Source organism: Onthophagus taurus, chromosome 5 (genome assembly GCF_036711975.1).
Source record: "Onthophagus taurus isolate NC chromosome 5, IU_Otau_3.0, whole genome shotgun sequence".
Taxonomy (NCBI): domain Eukaryota; kingdom Metazoa; phylum Arthropoda; class Insecta; order Coleoptera; family Scarabaeidae; genus Onthophagus; species Onthophagus taurus.
Genome location: NC_091970.1, coordinates 200,889 through 222,103, shown reverse-complemented (window position 1 = coordinate 222,103; position 21,215 = coordinate 200,889). Strand labels below are relative to the sequence as shown.

Below are 21,215 nucleotides of genomic sequence, written 5' to 3'. Positions count from 1 at the left end.
TTAAAAATTCCTGGAAGCCGTATTTATTGAAATTACGAAATGAAACTTATTTTAAATTAAAGCTCAAAGCTTTCTCTTTGAAATGATGTATAATAATTGATGGGTTCGATTGGAAAAATATTAAGAAAAAAAATGTTGAAATAAAACTTACATTTTCATATAACCTACAGTTTAAAATGAGTGTTTCAAAGTACAGTGGGGACACAAAGGGTTAAGCTTTATGTTAGATTTAGAAATAACGCAAAATCATTGAATTAAGAGATTTATTAAGTTTAAAAAAAAATTATTACAAAAGTTATTATAAAAATATTTCGTAATTAATCGAAAGAGGATGTTCCTTTTAACGTAAAAGCTTCAATAAGTTTCTACAAGAAAAAAAAATTATCTAAAAATAAATCTTAGCTAATAAAGAAAGCGTGAAATGATTTAAAAAAAATTAATTCAGTCTTATTTAACGAAAAAATAAAATGAAAGGGGCAGTGTACGAAGAAAAAAATACTTTTCGTTTATCATAAAAGAAATTTCGTTATGTTGTTAACGTGCAATTTTGTGCTTTTACACACGTGTAACCCGTCCGTTCAAAATTACACTGACAACGGTTACAATCGAAGAAAAAAGTGTCGCTTGGGGAACAAGGAACATTCTTCAAATCGGCCAAAACCTTCGTTGGAACATCTATTTCGAAATAAATTAATAAGTTGAAGTAAATTTATTGATTCATTTTTCATTCAACCAAGTATTTGTTGCTTTCCATTCCGTTGCGCGAAATTGTTTTTCCGAAAGGTTTATTTCTTCGTTAAAAATCAAAAACATAATGATAATAAAATAAATAAACAAAAATGAGATGATTATGATGAACAAATACTTTGTGGAATGAGAAAATTGATGAAATGATTTGCTAAGGGTAGGCACACACGGTCGATTATTCTAGATTAGTTTCAGGAACAATTTTTGTTAACATAATTTTTTTCTAACTTGACATTTTAATTTCCCACTGAATAGTATGGTACAAAAATTAATATTTTTGAGGTTATATCCTTATTATTGATTTAATCAAAAAATGTTGTTAACAAAATTTGTTTAGAATTACTTCAGGAACAGTGTTTGTTAATACAATTTTTTGCTAACTTGAAATTTTAATTTCCCTCTGAATAGTATGCTACAAAAATTAATTATCTCAATAATTATTGTTTCTATCAAAAAATGTTTTAAATAAAATTTATTTCAATTTCGATTTTGAATCAATTATCTCAATAAAATTTTTTTACATCTCTATTAATTAACCATCTAAGTATAATTATGTATAAAAACGGAAAAATTATTATTTTGCGGTTATCTCCTTAATTATTGATTAAATCAAAAAAAATTGTTGACAAAGTTTGTTTGGAATTGTTTCAGGAACAATTTTTGTTAACACAATTTTTTTCTAACTAAAAATTTTAATTTCCCACTGAATAGTATGCTACAAAAATTAATATTTTTGAGGTTATATCCTTATTGTTGATTTAATCAAAAAATTTTGTTAACAAAATTTGTTTAGAATTACTTCAGGAACAGTGTTTGTTAATACAATTTTTTGCTAACTTTAAATTTTAATTTCCCACTGAATAGTATGCTATCAAAATTAATTATCTCAACAATTATTATTTTTATTAAAAAATGTTTTAAATAAAATTTGTTTCAATTTCGATTTTGAACCAATTATCTTAATAAAAAATTTTTACATCTCTATTAATTAACCATCTAAGTATAATTATATATAAAAACGGAAAAATTATTATTCTGAGGTTATCTCCTTAATTATTGATTAAATCAAAAAAAAATGTTGACAAAGTTTGTTTGGAATTGTTTCAGGAACAATTTTTGTTAACATAATTTTTTTCTGACTTGAAATTTTAATTTCCCACTGAATAGTATGGTACAAAAATTAATATTTTTGAGGTTATATCCTTATTGTTGATTTAATCAAAAAATGTTGTTAACAAAATTTGTTTAGAATTACTTCAGGAACAGTGTTTGTTAATACAATTTTTTGCTAACTTGAAATTTTAATTTCCCTCTGAATAGTATGCTATCAAACTTAATTATCTCAACAATTATTGTTTTTATTAAAAAATGTTTTAAATAAAATTTGTTTCAATTTCGATTTTGAATCAATTATCTTAATAAAATTTTTTTACATCTCTATTAATTAAGCATCTAAGTATAATTACGTATAAAAACGGAAAAATTATTAATTTGAGGTTATCTCCTTAATTATTGATTAAATCAAAAAAAAATGTTGACAAAGTTTGTTTGGAATTGTTTCAGGAACAATTTTTGTTAACACAATTTTTTTCTAACTTGAAATTTTAATTTCCCACTGAATAGTATGGTACAAAAATTAATATTTTTGAGGTTATATCCTTATTGTTGATTTAATCAAAAAATTTTGTTAACAAAATTTGATTAGAATTACTTCAGGAACAGTGTTTGTTAATAAAATTTTTTGCTAACTTGAAATTTTAATTTCCCTCTGAATAGTATGCTATCAAAATTAATTATCTCAACAATTATTGTTTTTATTAAAAAATGTTTTAAATAAAATTTGTTTCAATTTCGATTTTGAATCAATTATCTTAATAAAATTTTTTCACATCTCTATTAATTAACCATCTAAGTATAATTATGTATAAAAACGGAAAAATTATTATTTTGAGGTTATCTCCTTAATTATTGACTAAATCAAAAAAAATTGTTAACAAAGTTTGTTTGGAATTGTTTCAGGAACAATTTTTGTTAACACAATTTTTTTCTAACTTGAAATTTTAATTTCCCTCTGAATAGTATGCTATCAAAATTAATTATCTCAACAATTATTGTTTTTATTAAAAAATGTTTTAAATAAAATTTGTTTCAATTTCGATTTTGAATCAATTATCTTAATAAAATTTTTTTACATCTCTATTAATTAAGCATCTAAGTATAATTATGTATAAAAACGGAAAAATTATTATTTTGAGGTTATCTCCTTAATTATTGATTAAATCAAAAAAAATTGTTGACAAAGTTTGTTTGGAATTGTTTCAGGAACAATTTTTGTTAACACAATTTTTTTCTAACTTGAAATTTTAATTTCCCACTGAATAGTATGCTACAAAAATTAATATTTTTGAGGTTATATCCTTATTGTTGATTTAATCAAAAAATTTTGTTAACAAAATTTGTTTAGAATTACTTCAGGAACAGTGTTTGTTAATACAATTTTTTGCTAACTTGAAATTTTAATTTCCCTCTGAATAGTATGCTATCAAAATTAATTATCTCAACAATTATTGTTTTTATTAAAAAATGTTTTAAATAAAATTTGTTTCAATTTCGATTTTGAATCAATTATCTTAATAAAATTTTTTTACATCTCTATTAATTAAGCATTTAAGTGTAATTATGTATAAAAACGGAAAAATTATTATTTTAAGGTTATCTCCTTAATTATTGATTAAATCAAAAAAAATTGTTGACAAAGTTTGTTTGGAATTGTTTCAGGAACAATTTTTGTTAACACAATTTTTTTCTAACTTGAAATTTTAATTTCCCACTGAATAGTATGGTACAAAAATTAATATTTTTGAGGTTATATCCTTATTGTTGATTTAATCAAAAAATTTTATTAACAAAATTTGTTTAGAATTACTTCAGGAACAGTGTTTGTTAATACAATTTTTTGCTAACTTTAAATTTTAATTTCCCTCTGAATAGTATGCTATTTTTAAGGTATTTTTGAAGGGGTGTAGCTCCTTAGGGAAGCCGAAGTCGCCCATGGTTCATATATCAAAGTACCCTTAAAATTCACTAAAGAATCACCCCTTGAAGTTTGTTGCAGTCATTCAGATACACCCTGTATACTACACTAAATACAGTGTGTTAATTAATTATCGTACCCGACGTCATCATTGCAAGTATGCAACCAATATCACAGTGCAATACGCATCATACGCAAATTGTGTATTGCAATACCTATATTGTAATAATGGTTGCATACTTTCAATGCTGACGTCGGGTACGATAATTAATTACTAGGGCACGGAACTTTTGTAACAAAACGATACGATTTCCCCCCTCCACTCGTTCTGATTAAAAGAACAGCATACTGTTCAGTGGGAAATTAAAATTTCAAGTTAGAAAAAAATTGTTTTAACAAACACTGTTCCTGAAGCAATTCTTAACAAACATTGTTAACAAAATTTTTTGATTTAATCAATAATTAAGGAGATAACCTCAAAATAATAATTTTTCCGTTTTTATACATAATTATACTTAGATGCTTAATTAATGGAGATGTAAAATTTTTTTATTGAGATAATTGATTCAAAATCGAAATTGAAACAAATTTTATTTAAAACATTTTTTGATAAAACCAATAATTATCGAGATAATTAATTTTGATAGCATACTATTCAGAGGGAAATTAAAATTTCAAGTTAGCAAATAATTGTATTAACAAACAGTGTTGCTGAAGTAATTCTAAACAAATTTTGTTAACAGCATTTTTTGATTAAATCAACAATAAGGATATAACCTCAAAAATATTAATTTTTGTACCATACTATTCAGTGGGAAATTAAAATTTCAAGTTAGAAAAAAATTGTGTTAACAAAAATTGTTCCTGAAACAATTCCAAACAAACTTTGCCAACAATTTTTTTTGATTTAGTCAATAATTAAGGAGATAACCTCAAAATAATAATTTTTCCGTTTTTATACATAATTATACTTAGATGGTTAATTAATAGAGATGTAAAAAATTTTTATTAAGATAATTGATTCAAAATCGAAATTGAAACAAATTTTATTTAAAACATTTTTTAATAAAAACAATAATTGTTGAGATAATTAATTTTGATAGCATACTATTCAGAGGGAAATTAAAATTTCAAGTTAGCAAAAAATTGTATTAACAAACACTGTTCCTGAAGTAATTCTAAACAAATTTTGTTAACAAAATTTTTTGATTAAATCAACAATAAGGATATAACCTCAAAAATATTAATTTTTGTACCATACTATTCAGTGGGAAATTAAAATTTCAAGTTAGAAAAAAATTGTGTTAACAAAAATTGTTCCTGAAACAATTCCAAACAAACTTTATCAACAATTTTTTTTGATTTAATCAATAATTAAGGAGATAACCTCAAAATAATAATTTTTGCGTTTTTATACATAATTATACTTAGATGGTTAATTAATAGAGATGTAAAAATTTTTTATTAAGATAATTGATTCAAAATCGAAATTGAAACAAATTTTATTTAAAACATTTTTTGATAGAAACAATAATTATTGAGATAATTAATTTTGATAGCATACTATTCAGAGGGAAATTAAAATTTCAAGTTAGCAAAAAATTGTATTAACAAACACTGTTCCTGAAGTAATTCTAAACAAATTTTGTTAACAAAATTTTTTGATTAAACCAACAATAAGGATATAACCTCAAAAATATTAATTTTTGTACCATACTATTCAGTGGGAAATTAAAATTTCAAGTTAGAAAAAAATTGTGTTAACAAAAATTGTTCCTGAAACAATTCCAAACAAACTTTGTCAACAATTTTTTTTGATTTAATCAATAATTAAGGAGATAACCTCAAAATAATAATTTTTCCGTTTTTATACATAATTATACTTAGATGGTTAATTAATAGAGATGTAAAAAAATTTTATTGAGATAATTGATTTAAAATCGAAATTGAAACAAATTTTATTTAAAACATTTTTTGATAGAAACAATAATTATTGAGATAATTAATTTTGATAGCATGAAATTAAAATTTCAAGTTAGCAAAAAATTGTATTAACAAACACTGTTCCTGAAGTAATTCTAAACAAATTTTGTTAACAAAATTTTTTGATTAAGTCAACAATAAGGATATAACCTCAAAAATATTAATTTTTGTAGCATACTATTCAGTGGGAAATTAAAATTTTTAGTTAGAAAAAAATTGTGTTAACAAAAATTGTTTCTGAAACAATTCCAAACAAACTTTGTCAACAATTTTTTTTAATTTAATCAATAATTAAGGAGATAACCTCAAAATAATAATTTTTCCGTTTTTATACATAATTATACTTAAATGCTTAATAAATAGAGATGTAAAAAAATTTTATTAAGATAATTGATTCAAAATCGAAATTGAAACAAATTTTATTTAAAACATTTTTTAATAAAAACAATAATTGTTGAGATAATTAATTTTGATTGCGTACTATTCAGTGGGAAATTAAAATTTCAAGTTAGCAAAAAATTGTGTTAACAAAAATTGTTTCTGAAACAATTCCAAACAAACTTTGTCAACAATTTTTTTTGATTTAGTCAATAATTAAGGAGATAACCTCAAAATAATAATTTTTTCGTTTTTATACATAATTATATTTAAATGCTTAATTAATAGAGATGTAAAAATTTTTTATTAAGATAATTGATTCAAAATCGAAATTGAAACAAATTTTATTTAAAACATTTTTTGATAGAAACAATAATTATTGAGATAATTAATTTTGATAGCATGAAATTAAAATTTCAAGTTAGCAAAAAATTTTATTAACAAACACTGTTCCTGAAGTAATTCTAAACAAATTTTGTTAACAAAATTTTTTGATTAAATCAAGTTTTGACTAAAAATCGACCGTGTGTGCCTACCCTAAGAGTTACATAATTACCTCGTTTCTTTTTTAAGCAACCTCTCAAAGTGCAAATCCATCTCCCATTTGAGCAGAAACACTGATTGCAATCTTGTTGTTTCGTCTCACCTTGTTCGCATTCGTTAATTTCTAAAAATTATCATTTTAAAGTCGATTACTAACAAGGTGGCATTTTAATTAAACCTCTTTTTGTTAAACAAGCTTTTCTGGAGCAAGCCCATCGACCCTGAATGCATTTGCAATGATTACACGCGATTTGTTTCGTTTCTCCAGCTGAGCATTCAGGAGCTAATGATGAAAAAAATTAATTAATCAAGTTTATGACCATGACTTTACTTTACCTTCTCGTTTAAGTTGAATGTGAGTGTCTAAAAAAGTTATTTAATAATAAAAAAAAACCGCAATAACGTTCGTATTTAAGTTTAATTACCTCCGCAAAGTTTTAAAGTACAAGCCCAAAGTCCGTTTGAACAGAAGCAATCGTTACATCCTTCATCATCTTTTTTGGTATCACCATCATTACAACTAGTTCCAATTTCTATGTTGATAGGGAAAGAAATTTAGTTATCAGAGTTGTGTCTATATTTAAACGAAGATACAAAGAAACGATTTTTTACGTAATAATTATAGCGCTTCTAATAATAATTATTACAAGATGATAAAAAAAAACATTTTTGGTACAAAGGTCTTAAATAAAGATAACCCCAAGTTACTTTCAACGAAATGAAATGAATTAAAATTAAAAATAAATTAAGTTTTACTTACGTGCAAAAGTATTGCTAATAAAAATAGTTAATAAAACGGCGGTAAATAAAAAACGTGCATTCTTCATTTCGAATTATGCCTAAGAAAACAAAATCGGGATATGAAAGAAAGACTTTGTCGATACCCGAACCGAACGGACGCGAGTTTTATAATAAATTGATAACAGATGTGTCCTCTGGGTCTATCTTTTATAACACAGCAACTCTGCAAGCTCTGCAAAGACGAGTGTCATTGGAGAAACGAAACGAAACCAGACCGGATACAACGAAGAGGAATGAGAGAGGAGTGGGGCCTCGGGTTTTTCGGCGGCCCCTTTGTTCCTCTACGAGTCTTCTTCCTCGAAATGAACTCCTTGGAATGCAAAGAGTTCTCTTTTTTTGTCGACGTCTCAACTTTTTTTGTAAGGATCACACATTTTTTTTGTACCAAGTTTTTATTTTAATAAGAGAAATCATTAATCCAACATTTATTATTTAAATAAATTAGATTTGAATAAACATAACCTAACATAACATTTTTAAATTAGCATCTTTTTTGACACTCTTAGGTTATACGAAAATGTACGTTTTATTTCAACATTTTTTTTCTCAATATTTTTCCAATCCAACCCAACGATTATTATACATCATTTTAAAGAGAAAGCTTTGAGCTTTGATTTAAAACAAGTTTCATTCTTTAATTTCAATAAATACGGCTTCCAGGAATTTTTAAATTAGCATCTTTTTTGACACTCTTAGGTTATACGAAAATGTAAGTTTTATTTCAACTTTTTTTTTCTCTATATTTTTCCAATCCAACCCAACAATTATTATACATCATTTTAAAGAGAAAGCTTTGAGCTTTGATTTAAAACAAGTTTCATTCTTTAATTTCAATAAATACGGCTTCCAGGAATTTTTAAATTAGCATCTTTTTTGACACTCTTAGGTTATTCGAAAATGTAAGTTTTATTTCAACTTTTTTTTTCTCAATATTTTTCTTAACCAACCCAACGATTATTATACATCATTTTAAACAGCAAGCTTTGAGCTTTAATTTAAAATAAGTCTCATTCCTTAATTTCAATAAATACGGCTTCCAGGAATTTTTAAATTAGCATCTTTTTTGACACTCTTAGGTTATACGAAAATGTACGTTTTATTTCAAAATTTTTTTTCTCAATATTTTTCTTAACCAACCCAACGATTATTATACATCATTTTAAAGAGAAAGCTTTGAGCTTTAATTTAAAATAAGTCTCATTCCTTAATTTCAATAAATACGGCTTCCAGGAATTTTTAAATTAGCATCTTTTTTGACACTCTTAGGTTATACGAAAATGTACGTTTTATTTCAAAATTTTTTTTCTCAATATTTTTCTTAACCAACCCAACGATTATTATACATCATTTTAAAGAGAAAGCTTTGAGCTTTAATTTAAAATAAGTCTCATTCCTTAATTTCAATAAATACGGCTTCCAGGAATTTTTAAATTAGCATCTTTTTTGACACTCTTAGGTTATACGAAAATGTAAGTTTTATTTCAACATTTTTTTTCTCAATATTTTTCTTAACCAACCCAACGATTATTATACATCATTTTAAACAGCAAGCTTTGAGCTTTAATTTAAAATAAGTCTCATTCCTTAATTTCAATAAATACGGCTTCCAGGAATTTTTAAATTAGCATCTTTTTTGACACTCTTAGGTTATACGAAAATGTACGTTTTATTTCAAAATTTTTTTTCTCAATATTTTTCTTAACCAACCCAACGATTATTATACATCATTTTAAAGAGAAAGCTTTGAGCTTTAATTTAAAATAAGTCTCATTCCTTAATTTCAATAAATACGGCTTCCAGGAATTTTTAAATTAGCATCTTTTTTGACACTCTTAGGTTATACGAAAATGTAAGTTTTATTTCAACATTTTTTTTCTCAATATTTTTCTTAACCAACCCAACGATTATTATACATCATTTTAAACAGCAAGCTTTGAGCTTTAATTTAAAATAAGTCTCATTCCTTAATTTCAATAAATACGGCTTCCAGGAATTTTTAAATTAGCATCTTTTTTGACATTATACGAAAATGTAAGTTTTATTTCAACATTTTTTTTCTCAATATTTTCCCAATCCAACCCATCAATTATTACACATCATTTTAAAGAGAAACCTTTGAGCTTTAATTTAGAATAAGTCTCATTCCTTAATTTCAATAAATACGGCTTCCAGGAATTTTTAAATTAGCATCTTTTTTGACAATCTTAGGTTATACGAAAATGTACGTTTTATTTCAAAATTTTTTTTCTCAATATTTTTCTTAACCAACCCAACGATTATTATACATCATTTTAAAGAGAAAGCTTTGAGTTTTGATTTAAAATAAGTCTCATTCCTTAATTTCAATAAATACGGCTTCCAGGAATTTTTAAATTAGCATCTTTTTTGACACTCTTAGGTTATACGAAAATGTACGTTTTATTTCAAAATTTTTTTTCTCAATATTTTTCTTAACCAACCCAACGATTATTATACATCATTTTAAACAGCAAGCTTTGAGCTTTAATTTAAAATAAGTCTCATTCCTTAATTTCAATAAATACGGCTTCCAGGAATTTTTAAATTAGCATCTTTTTTGACACTCTTAGGTTATACGAAAATGTACGTTTTATTTCAAAATTTTTTTTCTCAATATTTTTCTTAACCAACCCAACGATTATTATACATCATTTTAAACAGCAAGCTTTGAGCTTTAATTTAAAATAAGTCTCATTCCTTAATTTCAATAAATACGGCTTCCAGGAATTTTTAAATTAGCATCTTTTTTGACACTCTTAGGTTATACGAAAATGTACGTTTTATTTCAAAATTTTTTTTCTCAATATTTTTCTTAACCAACCCAACGATTATTATACATCATTTTAAACAGCAAGCTTTGAACTTTGATTTAAAATAAGTTTCATTCCTTAATTTCAATAAATACGGCTTCCAGGAATTTTTAAATTAGCATCTTTTTTGACACTCTTAGGTTATACGAAAATGTACGTTTTATTTCAAAATTTTTTTTCTCAATATTTTTCTTAACCAACCCAACGATTATTATACATCATTTTAAAGAGAAAGCTTTGAGTTTTGATTTAAAATAAGTCTCATTCCTTAATTTCAATAAATACGGCTTCCAGGAATTTTTAAATTAGCATCTTTTTTGACACTCTTAGGTTATACGAAAATGTACGTTTTATTTCAAAATTTTTTTTCTCAATATTTTTCTTAACCAACCCAACGATTATTATACATCATTTTAAACAGCAAGCTTTGAGCTTTAATTTAAAATAAGTCTCATTCCTTAATTTCAATAAATACGGCTTCCAGGAATTTTTAAATTAGCATCTTTTTTGACACTCTTAGGTTATACGAAAATGTACGTTTTATTTCAAAATTTTTTTTCTCAATATTTTTCTTAACCAACCCAACGATTATTATACATCATTTTAAACAGCAAGCTTTGAACTTTGATTTAAAATAAGTTTCATTCCTTAATTTCAATAAATACGGCTTCCAGGAATTTTTAAATTAGCATCTTTTTTGACACTCTTATGTTATACGAAAATGTACGTTTTATTTCAAAAATTTTTTTCTCAATATTTTTCTTAACCAACCCAACGATTATTATACATCATTTTAAAGAGAAAGTTTTGAGCTTTGATTTAAAATAAGTTTCATTCCTTAATTTCAATAAATACGGCTTCCAGGAATTTTTAAATTAGCATCTTTTTTGACACTCTTAGGTTATACGAAAATGTACGTTTTATTTCAAAATTTTTTTTCTCAATATTTTTCTTAACCAACCCAACGATTATTATACATCATTTTAAACAGCAAGCTTTAAGCTTTAATTTAAAATAAGTCTCATTCCTTAATTTCAATAAATACGGCTTCCAGGAATTTTTAAATTAGCATCTTTTTTGACACTTTTAGGTTATACGAAAATGTACGTTTTATTTCAAAATTTTTTTTCTCAATATTTTTCTTAACCAACCCAACGATTATTATACATCATTTTAAACAGCAAGCTTTGAGCTTTAATTTAAAATTAGTCTCATTCCTTAATTTCAATAAACACGGCTTCCAGGAATTTTTAAATTAGCATCTTTTTTGACACTTTTAGGTTATTCGAAAATGTAAGTTTTATTTCAAAATTTTTTTTCTCAATATTTTTCTTAACCAACCCAACGATTATTATACATCATTTTAAACAGCAAGCTTTGAGCTTTAATTTAAAATAAGTCTCATTCCTTAATTTCAATAAATACGGCTTCCAGGAATTTTTAAATTAGCATCTTTTTTGACACTCTTAGGTTATTCGAAAATGTAAGTTTTATTTCAACTTTTTTTTTCTCTATATTTTTCCAATCCAACCCAACAATTATTATACATCATTTTAAAGAGAAAGCTTTGAGCTTTAATTTAAAATAAGTTTCATTCCTTAATTGCAATAAATACGGCTTCCAGGAATTTTTAAATTAGCATCTTTTTTGACACTTTTAAATGTAAGTGTTGTTTCAACATTTTTTTTCTTAATATTTTTCCAATCCAACCCTACAATTATTATACATCATTTTAAAGAGAAAGCTTTGAGCTTTAATTTAAAATAAGTCTCATTCTTTAATTTCAATAAATACGGCTTCCAGGAATTTTTAAATTAGCATCTTTTTTGACACTCTTAGGTTATACGAAAATGTACGTTTTATTTCAAAATTTTTTTTCTCAATATTTTTCTTAACCAACCCAACGATTATTATACATAATTTTAAACAGCAAGCTTTGAGCTTTAATTTAAAATAAGTCTCATTCCTTAATTTCAATAAATACGGCTTCCAGGAATTTTTAAATTAGCATCTTTTTTGACACTCTTAGGTTATTCGAAAATGTAAGTTTTATTTCAACTTTTTTTTTCTCTATATTTTTCCAATCCAACCCAACAATTATTATACACCATTTTAAAGAGAAAGCTTTGAGCTTTAATTTAAAATAAGTCTCATTCCTTAATTTCAATAAATACGGCTTCCAGGAATTTTTAAATTAGCATCTTTTTTGACACTCTTAGGTTATACGAAAATGTACGTTTTATTTCAAAATTTTTTTTCTCAATATTTTTCTTAACCAACCCAACGATTATTATACATCATTTTAAACAGCAAGCTTTGAGCTTTAATTTAAAATAAGTCTCATTCCTTAATTTCAATAAATACGGCTTCCAGGAATTTTTAAATTAGCATCTTTTTTGACACTCTTAGGTTATACGGAAATGTACGTTTTATTTCAAAATTTTTTTTCTCAATATTTTTCTTAACCAACCCAACGATTATTATACATCATTTTAAACAGCAAGCTTTGAGCTTTAATTTAAAATAAGTCTCATTCCTTAATTTCAATAAATACGGCTTCCAGGAATTTTTAAATTAGCATCTTTTTTGACACTCTTAGGTTATACGGAAATGTACGTTTTATTTCAAAATTTTTTTTCTCAATATTTTTCTTAACCAACCCAACGATTATTATACATCATTTTAAACAGCAAGCTTTGAGCTTTAATTTAAAATAAGTCTCATTCCTTAATTTCAATAAATACGGCTTCCAGGAATTTTTAAATTAGCATCTTTTTTGACACTTTTAGGTTATACGAAAATGTAAGTTTTATTTCAACTTTTTTTTTCTCTATATTTTTCCAATCCAACCCAACAATTATTATACATCATTTTAAAGAGAAAGCTTTGAGCTTTGATTTAAAATAAGTTTCATTCTTTAATTTCAATAAATACGGCTTCCAGGAATTTTTAAATTAGCATCTTTTTTGACACTCTTAGGTTATACGAAAATGTACGTTTTATTTCAAAATTTTTTTTCTCAATATTTTTCTTAACCAACCCAACGATTATTATACATCATTTTAAACAGCAAGCTTTGAGCTTTAATTTAAAATAAGTCTCATTCCTTAATTTCTATAAATACGGCTTCCAGGAATTTTTAAATTAGCATCTTTTTTGACACTCTTAGGTTATACGAAAATGTACGTTTTATTTCAAAATTTTTTTTCTCAATATTTTTCTTAACCAACCCAACGATTATTATACATCATTTTAAACAGCAAGCTTTGAGCTTTAATTTAAAATAAGTCTCATTCCTTAATTTCAATAAATACGGCTTCCAGGAATTTTTAAATTAGCATCTTTTTTGACACTCTTAGGTTATACGAAAATGTACGTTTTATTTCAAAATTTTTTTTCTCAATATTTTTCTTAACCAACCCAACGATTATTATACATCATTTTAAACAGCAAGCTTTGAGCTTTAATTTAAAATAAGTCTCATTCCTTAATTTCAATAAATACGGCTTCCAGGAATTTTTAAATTAGCATCTTTTTTGACACTCTTAGGTTATACGAAAATGTACGTTTTATTTCAAAATTTTTTTTCTCAATATTTTTCTTAACCAACCCAACGATTATTATACATCATTTTAAAGAGAAAGCTTTGAGTTTTGATTTAAAATAAGTCTCATTCCTTAATTTCAATAAATACGGCTTCCAGGAATTTTTAAATTAGCATCTTTTTTGACACTCTTAGGTTATACGGAAATGTACGTTTTATTTCAAAATTTTTTTTCTCAATATTTTTCTTAACCAACCCAACGATTATTATACATCATTTTAAACAGCAAGCTTTGAGCTTTAATTTAAAATAAGTCTCATTCCTTAATTTCAATAAATACGGCTTCCAGGAATTTTTAAATTAGCATCTTTTTTGACACTTTTAGGTTATACGAAAATGTAAGTTTTATTTCAACTTTTTTTTTCTCTATATTTTTCCAATCCAACCCAACAATTATTATACATCATTTTAAAGAGAAAGCTTTGAGCTTTGATTTAAAATAAGTTTCATTCTTTAATTTCAATAAATACGGCTTCCAGGAATTTTTAAATTAGCATCTTTTTTGACACTCTTAGGTTATACGAAAATGTACGTTTTATTTCAAAATTTTTTTTCTCAATATTTTTCTTAACCAACCCAACGATTATTATACATCATTTTAAACAGCAAGCTTTGAGCTTTAATTTAAAATAAGTCTCATTCCTTAATTTCTATAAATACGGCTTCCAGGAATTTTTAAATTAGCATCTTTTTTGACACTCTTAGGTTATACGAAAATGTACGTTTTATTTCAAAATTTTTTTTCTCAATATTTTTCTTAACCAACCCAACGATTATTATACATCATTTTAAACAGCAAGCTTTGAGCTTTAATTTAAAATAAGTCTCATTTCTTAATTTCAATAAATACGGCTTCCAGGAATTTTTAAATTAGCATCTTTTTTGACACTCTTAGGTTATACGAAAATGTACGTTTTATTTCAAAATTTTTTTTCTCAATATTTTTCTTAACCAACCCAACGATTATTATACATCATTTTAAACAGCAAGCTTTGAGCTTTAATTTAAAATAAGTCTCATTCCTTAATTTCAATAAATACGGCTTCCAGGAATTTTTAAATTAGCATCTTTTTTGACACTCTTAGGTTATACGAAAATGTACGTTTTATTTCAAAATTTTTTTTCTCAATATTTTTCTTAACCAACCCAACGATTATTATACATCATTTTAAAGAGAAAGCTTTGAGTTTTGATTTAAAATAAGTCTCATTCCTTAATTTCAATAAATACGGCTTCCAGGAATTTTTAAATTAGCATCTTTTTTGACACTCTTAGGTTATACGAAAATGTACGTTTTATTTCAAAATTTTTTTTCTCAATATTTTTCTTAACCAACCCAACGATTATTATACATCATTTTAAACAGCAAGCTTTGAGCTTTAATTTAAAATAAGTCTCATTCCTTAATTTCAATAAATACGGCTTCCAGGAATTTTTAAATTAGCATCTTTTTTGACACTCTTAGGTTATACGAAAATGTAAGTTTTATTTCAACATTTTTTTTCTCAATATTTTTCTTAACCAACCCAACGATTATTATACATCATTTTAAACAGCAAGCTTTGAGCTTTAATTTAAAATAAGTCTCATTCCTTAATTTCAATAAATACGGCTTCCAGGAATTTTTAAATTAGCATCTTTTTTGACACTCTTAGGTTATACGAAAATGTAAGTTTTATTTCAACATTTTTTTTCTCAATATTTTCCCAATCCAACCCATCAATTATTACACATCATTTTAAAGAGAAAGCTTTGAGCTTTAATTTAAAATAAGTCTCATTCCTTAATTTCAATAAATACGGCTTCCAGGAATTTTTAAATTAGCATCTTTTTTGACACTCTTAGGTTATACGAAAATGTACGTTTTATTTCAAAATTTTTTTTCTCAATATTTTTCTTAACCAACCCAACGATTATTATACATCATTTTAAACAGCAAGCTTTGAGCTTTAATTAAAAATAAGTCTCATTCCTCAATTTCAATAAATACGGCTTCCAGGAATTTTTAAATTAGCATCTTTTTTGACACTCTTAGGTTATACGAAAATGTAAGTTTTATTTCAACTTTTTTTTTCTCTATATTTTTCCAATCCAACCCAACAATTATTATACACCATTTTAAAGAGAAAGCTTTGAGCTTTAATTTAAAATAAGTCTCATTCCTTAATTTCAATAAATACGGCTTCCAGGAATTTTTAAATTAGCATCTTTTTTGACACTCTTAGGTTATACGAAAATGTACGTTTTATTTCAAAATTTTTTTTCTCAATATTTTTCTTAACCAACCCAACGATTATTATACATCATTTTAAACAGCAAGCTTTGAACTTTAATTTAAAATAAGTTTCATTCCTTAATTTCAATAAATACGGCTTCCAGGAATTTTTAAATTAGCATCTTTTTTGACACTTTTAGGTTATACGAAAATGTAAGTTTTATTTCAACTTTTTTTTCTCTATATTTTTCCAATCCAACCCATCAATTATTATACATCATTTTAAAGAGAAAGCTTTGAGCTTTAATTTAAAATAAGTCTCATTCCTTAATTTCAATAAATACGGCTTCCAGGAATTTTTAAATTAGCATCTTTTTTGACACTCTTAGGTTATACGAAAATGTACGTTTTATTTCAAAATTTTTTTTCTCAATATTTTTCTTAACCAACCCAACGATTATTATACATCATTTTAAAGAGAAAGCTTTGAGCTTTGATTTAAAATAAGTTTCATTCTTTAATTTCAATAAATACGGCTTCCAGGAATTTTTAAATTAGCATTTTTTTTGACACTCTTAGGTTATACGAAAATGTAAGTTTTATTTCAAAATTTTTTTTCTCAATATTTTTCTTAACCAACCCAACGATTATTATACATCATTTTAAAGAGAAAGCTTTGAGTTTTGATTTAAAATAAGTCTCATTCCTTAATTTCAATAAATACGGCTTCCAGGAATTTTTAAATTAGCATCTTTTTTGACACTCTTAGGTTATACGAAAATGTACGTTTTATTTCAAAATTTTTTTTCTCAATATTTTTCTTAACCAACCCAACGATTATTATACATCATTTTAAAGAGAAAGCTTTGAGCTTTAATTTAAAATAAGTCTCATTCCTTAATTTCAATAAATACGGCTTCCAGGAATTTTTAAATTAGCATTTAGGGTTTTTGATCGCAACCTTGACTCAAAAGATTACGCCAGTTTCTTCGAAACTCGTTATCTCCTACTGAAATGTAAATATTATGTGATCCGAAAAAGAAGGAAAAACCTTGTATTGATAAAATTGTAAGCGTGGCAATGACGTAAATTTCTTTTTTATGGACGTATCAAAATTAATCATTTAGACTCATAAAAAATTCAACGAAAAATCAATTCTTTTTATTCATTAACTCAAATAATGTTTGGGTGGAAACACCCCGATGGTTGTCTTTTTTGTGCTTACAAACCGCTTTTAAAGTTGGGTTTCCTCGTTGGTTTATCTAATTTCGAATGTAACCACAAAACCAAAACGGTTCTAATTAAACCATCAATTCTTTTAAATACTTTATCGTTAATCTTTTTGATTATTTTTATTATTTTGGTGGTTTTAACCACGTTGGATGAGCCAAAAACGAATATGTTGGAATTTTTGAATTGGATACAATCAATTTTCGGAGGGTGGTTATTAATTTTTGAGATATTAATTAACTTTTCGTTGCGCACCAAATTAAATTTGTGGTTAGAACGTGTTTTTGAAGATTATAACCGAATTATTAAACGGAATTATTTGACCTCAATTAAAATTTATGGAAATTTTCGTAAATTTGTGCTTAAAATAACGATTTTTATCACAATAAATTCGTTGAGTTGTGTTTTTTCTTTAAAAAATGGGATTTTACGAACGATTTTAACATTTTTAACGAACTTGTATTTTGGTGTTTGGTGGTTTATGATTGTTACTCAAGTTTATTTGAGTAAACAAGTTTTAGATGGGGTTTATGAGGGATTAAAGATTAATTTGAGGCGTACGAAAGCGATGAAATCGCGGAGAATAATTTATTATTACCAAGAAAAATTAAACGATTACTTTTCGACGTCAACTTTAATTTATTTTTTATATGGAGCTGGATGGACGATTTTAAATCTTTGTATAATCGCTGAAATGATTCGGAGTAATTCATTTCGATTCGAAATCGGCGAAATTATCGGATACTTTCAAATTTCGTTGGGAATCGCAGTCTTTGAGTCATTAAAAGAAGTCGATGCGGACTTTAATTACTACTTGTACGGTTTAAATATCGCCAATTTATCGAAATTTGAACGCGAGAAGATCGAACAATTAATGTTGGAGGTCGACAACGAAAACATTCAAATGAAATACATGAATCGGAATGAAATTTCAAGAAAACTCACGAATAACGTAAATAAAATTAATTTAATTTCGCAAATATTTATTTCTTTCTTTTAGATGTTGCAATATGGGATCACTTATTCCATCGTTTACCTCCAAATGTTGTACATCCAACAATAAACAAGGTTATTATACATCATTTTAAAGAGAAAGCTTTGAGCTTTAATTTAAAATAAGTTTCATTCCTTAATTTCAATAAATACGGCTTCCAGGAATTTTTAAATTAGCATCTTTTTTGATATTTTTAGGTTATACGAAAATGTAAGTTTTATTTCAACTTTTTTTTTCTCTATATTTTTCCAATCCAACCCATCAATTATTATACATCATTTTAAAGAGAAAGCTTTGAGCTTTAATTTAAAATAAGTTTCATTCCTTAATTTCAATAAATACGGCTTCCAGGAATTTTTAAATTAGCACCTTTTTTGACACTTTTAGGTTATACGAAAATGTAAGTTTTATTTCAAAATTTTTTTTCTCTATTTTTTTCCAATCCAACCCAACAATTATTATACATCATTTTAAAGAGAAAGCTTTGAGCTTTAATTTAAAATAAGTTTCATTCCTTAATTTCAATAAATACGGCTTCCAGGAATTTTTAAATTAGCATCTTTTTTGATATTATACGAAAATGTAAGTTTTGTTTCAACATTTTTTTTCTCAATATTTTTCCAATCCAACCCAACAATTATTATACATCATTTTAAAGAGAAAGCTTTGAGCTTTAATTTAAAATAAGTTTCATTCCTTAATTTCAATAAATACGGCTTACAGGAATTTTTAAATTAGCACCTTTTTTGACACTTTTAGGTTATACGAAAATGTAAGTTTTATTTCAAAATTTTTTTTCTCTATTTTTTTCCAATCCAACCCAACAGTTATTATACATCATTTTAAAGAGAAAGCTTTGAGCTTTAATTTAAAATAAGTTTCATTCCTTAATTTCAATAAATACGGCTTCCAAGAATTTTTAAATTAGCACCTTTTTTGACACTTTTAGGTTATACGAAAATGTAAGTTTTATTTCAAAATTTTTTTTCTCTATTTTTTTCCAATCCAACCCATCAATTATTATACATCATTTTAAAGAGAAAGCTTTGAGCTTTAATTTAAAATAAGTTTCATTCCTTAATTTCAATAAATACGGCTTCCAGGAATTTTTAAATTAGCATCTTTTTTGATATTTTTAGGTTACACGAAAATGTAAGTTTTATTTCAAAATTTTTTTTCTCTATTTTTTTCCAATCCAACCCAACAATTATTATACATCATTTCAAAGAGAAAGCTTTGAGCTTTAATTTAAAATAAGTTTCATTCCTTAATTTCAATAAATACGGCTTCCAGGAATTTTTAAATTAGCATCTTTTTTGACACTCTTAGGTTATATGAAAATGTAAGTTTTATTTCAACATTTTTTTTCTTAATATTTTTCCAATCCAACCCGTCAATTATTATACATCATTTTAAAGAGAAAGCTTTGAGCTTTAATTTAAAATAAGTTTCATTCCTTAAGTTCAATAAATACGGCTTCCAGGAATTTTTAAATTAGCACCTTTTTTGACACTTTTAGGTTATACGAAAATGTAAGTTTTATTTCAAAATTTTTTTTCTCTATTTTTTTCCAATCCAACCCATCAATTATTATACATCATTTTAAAGAGAAAGCTTTGAGCTTTAATTTAAAATAAGTTTCATTCCTTAATTTCAATAAATACGGCTTCCAGGAATTTTTAAATTAGCATCTTTTTAACATTTTTAGGTTATACGAAAATGTAAGTTTTATTTCAAAATTTTTTTCTCTATTTTTTTCCAATCCAACCCATCAATTATTATACATCATTTTAAAGAGAAAGCTTTGAGCTTTAATTTAAAATAAGGTTCATTCCTTAATTTCAATAAATACGGCTTCCAGGAATTTTTAAATTAGCACCTTTTTTGACACTTTTAGGTTATACGAAAATGTAAGTTTTATTTCAAAATTTTTTTTCTCTATTTTTTTCCAATCCAACCCATCGATTATTATACATCATTTTAAAGAGAAAGCTTTGAGCTTTAATTTAAAATAAGTCTCATTCTTTAATTTCAATAAACACGGCTTCCAGGAATTTTTAAATTAGTACCTTTTTTGACACTTTTAGGTTATTCGAAAATGTAAGTTTTATTTCAAAATTTTTTTTCTCTATTTTTTTCCAATCCAACCCATCGATTATTATACATCATTTTAAAGAGAAAGCTTTGAGCTTTAATTTAAAATAAGTCTCATTCTTTAATTTCAATAAACACGGCTTCCAGGAATTTTTAAATTAGCACCTTTTTTGACACTTTTAGGTTATACGAAAATGTAAGTTTTATTTCAACATTTTTTTTCTCAATATTTTTCCAATCCAACCCATCAATTATTATACATCATTTTAAAGAGAAACCTTTGAGCTTTAATTTAAAATAAGTTTCATTCCTTAATTTCAATAAATACGGCTTCCAGGAATTTTTAAATTAGCATCTTTTTTGACACTTTTAGGTTATACGAAAATGTAAGTTTTATTTCAACATTTTTTTTCTTAATATTTTTCCAATCCAACCCAACAATTATTATACATCATTTTAAAGAGAAAGCTTTGAGCTTTAATTTAAAATAAGTTTCATTCCTTAAGTTCAATAAATACGGCTTCCAGGAATTTTTAAATTAGCATCTTTTTTGACACTCTTAGGTTATATGAAAATGTAAGTTTTATTTCAACATTTTTTTTCTCAATATTTTCCCAATCCAACCCATCAATTATTATACATCATTTTAAAGAGAAAACTTTGAGCTTTAATTTAAAATAAGTTTCATTCCTTAATTTCAATAAATACGGCTTCCAGGAATTTTTAAATTAGCACCTTTTTTGATATTTTTAGGTTATACGAAA

General features: G+C 25.0%; 1 protein-coding gene across 3 annotated transcripts; it reads right to left on the bottom strand.

The window, feature by feature from the left end:
• Positions 1-249: 249 nt before the first annotated feature.
• On the bottom strand, positions 250-7,733 carry LOC111422720 (serine protease inhibitor I/II-like). Of its 3 annotated transcripts, none has more exons than XM_071195758.1 (6): positions 7,446-7,733; positions 7,111-7,218; positions 7,022-7,048; positions 6,864-6,968; positions 6,699-6,809; positions 250-675 (listed from the first exon to the last, which is right to left on the bottom strand). In XM_071195758.1, the coding sequence occupies exons 1-6, from the start codon at positions 7,510-7,512 to the stop codon at positions 527-529; spliced, it is 567 nt and encodes a 188-aa protein (XP_071051859.1). In that variant the 5' UTR covers positions 7,513-7,733; the 3' UTR covers positions 250-526. The 3 variants fall into 3 exon arrangements, with proteins under 3 accessions (XP_071051859.1, XP_071051861.1, XP_071051860.1); XM_071195760.1 differs by having other exon boundaries at positions 250-365; XM_071195759.1 differs by lacking the exon at positions 250-675 and adding an exon at positions 682-791.
• Positions 7,734-21,215: the final 13,482 nt, after the last annotated feature.